At 69.3% G+C, this 7,109-nt stretch overlaps 1 protein-coding gene across 1 annotated transcript in view; it reads right to left on the bottom strand.

Annotated features, from left to right (window-relative positions):
* Positions 1–6,954, bottom strand: part of ARHGAP23 (Rho GTPase activating protein 23) — a 24,948-nt gene extending 17,994 nt beyond the window's left edge. The window contains exons 1-2 of the mRNA XM_026072930.1: positions 6,703–6,954; positions 1,577–1,756 (exon numbers count right to left, since the gene is read on the bottom strand). Of these exons, the coding sequence (XP_025928715.1) occupies positions 1,577–1,756; positions 6,703–6,954 (432 nt within the window). The remainder of the gene's footprint in view (positions 1–1,576; positions 1,757–6,702) is intronic.
* Between the last annotated feature and the right edge of the window lie 155 nt (positions 6,955–7,109).

Below are 7,109 nucleotides of genomic sequence, written 5' to 3'. Positions count from 1 at the left end.
CGCGCCACACCGCGCCCCGCAAACGCCTCCCGGGCGTCTCCGCATCGGCGCACCGTGGGCGCCGGGAGCTATTCGGGACTCCTTTCCTAAAGCGTCTCCTCCTGGAGGCTTTGACCCGGTTCCTCGCTGCGCCGGTGATGCATTGACAGGCCGGATTGCTCCGCACGCTCCCGGCCCGGTGGGGCTCAGCACCACGGGGCAGGATCAGCCCTTCTGCCTTGGCAGCTCCCATGAAGATGCCTCCAAGTCGGAAATGTCTCCGGCGACAGAAGCAAGAGGGTCGGCACGGAGCGGGCTTGGGCAGGTCCCGCGATGGCTCCTGACAAATGTCCCCTTTGCAGGGCCACGTTTCCGCAGAGGGGACAGATCCATGTTTCCAGCGCGGGAAGGCAATATTCGAGGAAGAGGAAGCAAAAGCAGGAGCGTGGGAAAAGCAAGGTCCCAAACGAGGCGCTAAGCGGGGACTCCCAAGACCTGGGTTTGGTAGCGATTCCCGGCATGACCTGGGGCGAGTCATTCCTCCCCACCCTGTGATTCACTTCCCGCAGCATTTCCCTGTCTGCCAGGGCGGAGAGCAGCCAGCGCCGATCCCACGGGGCACGGAGAAGCGCTCGAGCCTGCTGGAGCGAGAGCCGCGCCACGGAGCAACGGGGACGCGGCCCCTGGCCGGAGCGCCGGCTCTTCCCCCTCGGAGATGACGAAGCCGCAGGTGGCAGCGCCGGCGAGGCGCGAGCTGGCTCTGCCCGTGCCGCCCCATCCTGCCCGGCCAGCGGTTCCCAGCCCGAGCGTTAATCGGAGGGAAGAGCCGTCAGCAAACACGGCGGGGAGGAGGGCGGCTGGATGGGCGCCCGCTCCGGGTCGCCGGGCACAGACGAGCGCAAGGTGGCCGCGGCCGGTTCACTTCGGCTTCGGTGCCGTGCTCCAAGGCTCTTCCTCTGCGCTGGCATCTGCAGCAGTCGCCGGAGGCTGAGTCAGGGGTCTCAGGCCCCCTCGGATGCCGAGGGGTGGCCAGCCGTGGGTGCCGATGCACGTGCACAGCTTGCAAAGCTTCCCGGGGGTGAAGCGCTCCCTGTTCTGCCCGTTCTCTGCAGTGCCTTTTCCTGGCATTTGTGCCCGTTGCCGAGGAATATCAAGACGCCTCTTGCCCTCAGCATCGGGGCTGCTGATCGGAGCCGAGGGGTCACTTCTCTCCCTGCAGCCTGCAAACAGCCGCTTCTCCGGAGGGAAAGGCTCTGGGATGTCTCCGGAGATGGCGCCGACTCCTCTTCCTCGGCTCAGAGCACGTCTCCAAGCAGCTCCTCGGGGAGCAGCCGGCTCCCCCCGTCTTGGGGCCACCCGGGCTGGAGGGCAACGCTCGGCCCTCGGGGGTCCCTGGCGGACCAGCGTGAGGGGCTGCGGCTCCCTGGCGTCACTGCGCCGCGCTCCGGTCCGCGGCCCCCCCCCGGATGCCCGACCACCCTCCCCCAGATGGAGAGCGGCCAGGTCTCCCCCCCCCCGTACGAAAGGGTCTCGGATCAGCAGCCGCAGAGCCCCGGGCGCGGAGCGGGGTCCCCGGCGGCGCGGCCCCCGGCCCTACCTTGGCGGAGGAGTGCACCGCCGACTCCGGCGGGTAGACGATGAAGTGGCGGAGGGTGAAGCCAAAGCCCCCCTGCGAGCTCTTCCGCAGCGCCACCGTTTTCGGGCCCACCCAGGGGAAGGGCTCCTCGGGGGGCGCGTTGTCGTTCGGCGAGGCCCCATCTCTCCGGCCCGGCGTCGGCTGCGGGGAACAAGGAGCGACGTGTCATTTAAGTGATTTCCAGATCTCCGCTCTGCTGCAGCGATTTGCACCCGTAACCCGCCCCGAGAGCATCCCTGGAGCATCCCTCACCCAGCACTTCTGCAGCGACGTTTTGGGAGAAGGAGCACTGGGAAGAAACTGGGAAAAACGAGCTGCAGCCAGTGCTCAGCCAGTACAGCAGTGCTGAGCGCTCTTGGCATTACCATCCGCAGGGATGAGGCGGCCACTTGCCCCCCTTCGCCTGCAGGCTCCCGGGACTCGCAAGCCCGTGGGATGGTGCCAACGGAGGCTGGAGCGAGGGAAGGGCTGGGAGATGGGGCCGGACCTGGCGCCCTGCGCAGGAAGGGGGGATTTTGAACTGGATCCAGGAGCAAGAGAGGAGGAGAGCCTGGGGTGGTGGTGCGGCCGGAGGAGCTGGGGCAGCGCGGACAAAAGGTCCCCTTCCAGTTACACGCCACGGTAATAACCGGGAGCAACCGCAGGCAAGCCGGAAAGAGGCCTCTCGGGACGCAGTTGGCTGGAAGGTGCAGAAACGCTTTCCAGAGAAAGGGCAGGGACCTGGCATCATATTGGGCCCTGGCACTGGACGCTTCCTGGAGCGGATCCCACTGCTCAGCGCCCCGGGGCTGAGCTGCCTCTTCCTCCTCCTCCTCCTCCTCCTCCTTGCTCCCTTCCTGCAGGAACCCGGCCTCTCCCTCCGGCCCCGCCGGCTGGCACAGCCAAGCCCCCGGCACGCCATCCTGGAGCCGCTCCGGAGCTGGGAGGCAGTGGCACAGGAAAGCCCCATGGATAGGGGTCCAGCCAGCCGGAGCAAGCGGGGAATACTGGATGAGGCTGCGCCTGCGAGACAACCCCCGCGGCCCCCGCGCCGCGCCGCCGCCAGATAAAGCCGAGACAAGTCTCCCGGCCGTATCCCCCAGGCACCTGCGAAACGAGCATCGGCAGACGGGCCCCAGAGGGCCCCCGCTCCGCAGCGCGGCCCCCGGCGCGTCGCCGCGCGGTGCAGACGGCCGGCCCCGGGGAGACGAAGGGGCAGGAGCGCGCTGGGGGGCCCGCGCGCACCCCCCGCCTCGCGCGCAAGGGAGCTGAGCCAAAGGCACGAGGTCCCGCTCGAGGTCTGCAAGGGATTCACACACCTGGGCTTTGATAAACCAGACAGCACCGGGCATCCGAAAGCGCCGCGTGGCCCCGGAGCGAGCCCCTTCCCTCCCCACCGCCCCCATCGGCACCGGGGGCGAAGGGGAGCCGCCAGGTCTCGCACATCTGGCTGCGCCCCAACATCTGCCCGCAGCCAGCCCCGCGGTGGGGCAGAAGCCCCAAGTTTGCAGGGTGCTGGCAGGGGGTCGCCGCTCTCCGCGCATCCCCCCCGCTGGGGCGCACAGCTGGCGGCACAGCTGGCGGCACAGCCGGGCCGTGAACCGCCGCGGCAGGCGCTTCCCAGCGGCGGAAGGGACCGGCAGGGCCCCGGCACCGTCCCTGCTCAGTTAAAACTGGAGAAAATGGCACTCGGGGAGGGGGTAATTACCAGCAGGGCACRGCGGGCTGGGCTTGCCCGCGGCAGRGGCTCRGCGACTGCCAGCCCCGSGGGGATGGAGGGACCCAGGGACGCAGGGTCCTTTCCGAGCGCCTTTTCCTTCCCCGCTCACGGCTTTGCTGATGCTCGCAGCGCCCCGGCCTGAACGGCAGCTGGATGCAGCCCGTCCTCGGGCCGAGGGTGTTAAAATTCAGCTGCCGTCTCCCCTGGGCCGTGGGCACCAGGGAGGGCAGCAAGGGAAGGTGAAGCGATGAATGAGGGCGAGAGGAGGCAAAAACCAGGGGAGAGACGGGGCGGGGGGAGAGGGAGAGGAGAGGAGAGGAGGGACGCACAAAGGGCCGGGGCACAAAAAGCCTTTGTCTCTCCCCGTGCCGAGCGGGTCTTTCTGCTGCCGACGGGTAAACGCGAGCGCCCTGCAGCAGGGTCCGGCTGCAGCCCCCYGCCACCGGCACATCCCACACGGGCYGCCTCCGCCGGGGCCGGCTGCGGGAGCAGGGAAGCGCCGGGCCCAGCACCACGGTCCCGAGCACCAAGCCGCTCGTGCAGGCATCGCCCGGCCCGGCGCCCACAGGCACGCTGCCTCTCCCAGCCCCGTGGGAGCAAACCCACCATCTTCTCCTGCTCCGGCACAGCCATTTTCTGGAAGCCGGATCGCAGCCCAGGAAACTCAGTCCCGGGGGAGTGATTTGCATCGGGAGCCGTGGGGAAACTTGGAAGCTTTGCTTCATCCCGTGACAGCAAAGYGGCTGCGAGGGGGCAGCTTTGGGCGCCCACGCGAGCCGCTGYGACGCTCCAAGCCCTCGCTTTTCAACCACGGAGGGAAGCACAAAAAGCCAGTCGATCTGCAGAGAGACCCCAGATCCCCAGCGCAGCCCCGTCCTTCCTCCCCGAGCCGCTGACATCCCACCGATCCGGCTGCCCGCAGGCACCGACCCTGGTCCTGCATCCCTGGGGACGGCCGGGGACCAGCAGCGCCCGGCCAGCCCCCGAGAAGGGCAGAGCAGCGACGTGGACCCCGATGCCGCCGGGTGCAGGAGGGGTGCGGAGGGACAAGGTGGCGGCGCAAAGCCACGCGGGAGCCCGCGCGCCGGCAGGGACCTGGCGCTTCACCCCGGGCCACGCGCGTCCCAGCTCGGCGCCTCTCCCCATCCACGCTCCCCRTTGTCTGGGCCGCCGGCGCGCTGGATTATTTTTAAGCTGACAGCTGAATGTGCCCTGCTGATTTTAACCAGCACCGACAAGCCTCGGAGAGGGCGGCGACGGCAGAGACACCAGCCCCGCTCTCCGCGGCGGCCCTGACCCGCGGCCCCGGTGCGATGCAGGGATGGGGACACGTCCCCACGTCACGGGCACACCGGAGCCGTGGCAGGGCCCGGGGATGCGGCCCTGACATGCCCATTACGGAGCACTTAGCGCCAGCACCACCTGCCCCGGCAGCAGCCCGGGGGCCCCTGGGACCCCCATCGCCAGCCCTCTCCCCCCGCGCYGCCGGCCGATCCCATCAGCCTCCCGCTGGCTGCCAGGCGCTGGCACGACACCGGAAGGGGACGTTACAGCAGTTTCTTCCCACCCGGCTGTCAAGACCCCGGACGGGACCTGGTAGATACTGAGGGTGTCCGAGCGGGTCCCAGCCCACCCGGATCCCCACCCTGCAAATCCACCAGACCCACTCGTAACTCAGAGGGCAAATCTCTCCCCACAGACCCGTCCCAGACCAGGGCACAGCCCCAGCGTGGCCCTTCCTCCCTGCAAGCGGCCCCGGCCAGGCGCCTGGTGCCACGAGGGACACAGCCCTCGGAGGGGCTGCAGAAGGGCCACGGAGATACTTGCATTAAAAGCAAAACCTCCCAGGCTGCTCTGCCCGGGTGCTTTCGATGCCAGGGCCGCTAACGCCCAGCGGAGGAAGGGCTCGCTCGGAAACACGCTCCCATCCCTTAGGGAATCAGTGCCGTAACCCTGGCGCCAAGGACGAACGCCGCGCCAGGATGCCGGGTGCTGTTGCAGGGCTGCCCCGGCTGCGGCCACGGGGCGAGCGCACCCCCATGCCGCCTTGCTCGCTCGGACCCGCTTAACAGCCCCCCTTTGGGATTTTTAGCCTCAGCAGCCCTTATCACGCGGTGTCGTTTTTCCTCCGCTTCCCAGCTCCCCTTTGTCCTCTCGGCCCCGTTCGCAGCCCAATGCAGAAAGTCGCCTGCTGCAAAGACCCAGAAGAGACAGTGCGAGGGGATGGATGAGCACAGCCCGTGCTGGGACGGGTCTCGCCTCGCTGCGCCTCGGTTTCCCTCCTCGCCTGCCCTGGCTCGGAGACCTTTGGGCTGGGAAGCCCCTGGCTATGGGCTTGTACAAGATCCCACAGCCCCGGCTGCAGCCTCCAGCACGCCTGGAATAAAACAGCCCCCAGCCCGGCCGCCCGCTCCCCGAAGCGGCAGGGACCGCTGGCGGTTGACACCTGATTTGTCATCTTCGCCATTTGCTCCCGGCTCCCCGTCCCTTCTCCCTGCRGGAAGCCAGTTATCTCCCTGCTTTTTGGCTTTATTTTAACCACAGCCCCAAGCCTCCCGGTGCGTTCTGGCCAGCTGCGTCCCCCTCATTAACACGGTCCCCCAAAACACAGCCGCCTCTGCAGGGKCACGGCCCCCCAGGAGCAGGGGCAGCCCCACACACAGGGACAGGGCAGCGGGCGATTCGCTGCCCCCCTCGCTCACGAACCGCTCGAAACTTGGCAAAAGCACAGCCTAAGCAATACTGAGCCTCCCTCCACCCCGGCGTCAGYGATAGGACCCAGGAGTCCTGGCACACCAGCCTCCGGCGCTAAACCGCTCCACAATGCCGTCCCGATTTTGTTTTTAAAAGGACACGCACCGAGTCCCATCACAACAATCGTTTGTGCAAGCTGGTGCGACAGCTCGGCGCTGGGCACGCTGCCCGCCCCTGACTCACCGCTGCCGGCCGGCGCGTCCCGGGCCCGGACACCCGGAGCAGCCCGAACCCCCCGCGACGCCCCYGGCCCATGGAGGGCCCCGCGCTTCGCCGTGAGCCCCGGGAGAGACCGCGGAGCACTTTTCCCTTTCCCCCCGCCAGGGTTTCTGAGCAGCCTGTCAGTGGGCTGCCTGGTCACCACGTACCGCGTGCGACCACCCCACGGAGGGGACAAGCCGGGGCAGGCAGCTCGCCCCCGTGGCCCCCACCAGCTCAGCAAAGGAGCGTTTTCACGGCATCCTGCAGAGCGGGGCAAAACAGCCAGGCAAAACCCACCGCCGTCCAGCCCCGGTGGGCGCAAMCTCCCCAGGCGAGGAAGAGGAGGGTGCGAAGGAAGCGCGGCGGGGCCCCGCGGAGCCCCGACGGGCACTGCGTCCCGGCCCCCCCCGCGGCGCCCCCACGCGTGTCTCACCCGGCGGCGCCCGGCGCGGCTCCACGGGCGCTCGGCGGCCGCCCCGGCGCGGCACAAGCTGCTCAGCCAGATGCAGCGCGGCTCGGGCGAGCTGCAGTCCACGCCGACGGGCCGCTCGAAGCGCCAGCCCTTGCCGGCCCGCTCCACGCTCCACAGCGCCTTGCCGACCACCGACACGGCCCCGGCGGTCGGCGGCGGCCGCGGGGCACCGCGGGGACCCCGGCCCCCCTCGCCGGCGCCTTCCTCCACCATGCGGCCGCGGGAGCCGGGCGAGCTGTCAGCCGGCGGCCGGCGGAGTCGCGGGCAGAGCTCGCCGCCCGCTTCGCTCGCTTTTTCCCCCGAGTTCAGCAAAAAGCGCGCTGGGGCCGCCTGCGCCGCCGCGCATGGCCGGGACGGTGCGCGGCCCC

The sequence above is a fragment of the Apteryx rowi genome, unplaced genomic scaffold, assembly GCF_003343035.1.
Source record: "Apteryx rowi isolate R43461 unplaced genomic scaffold, aptRow1 scaffold_354, whole genome shotgun sequence".
Lineage (NCBI taxonomy): Eukaryota > Metazoa > Chordata > Aves > Apterygiformes > Apterygidae > Apteryx > Apteryx rowi.
This window is presented reverse-complemented; position numbering and strand designations above follow the sequence as displayed.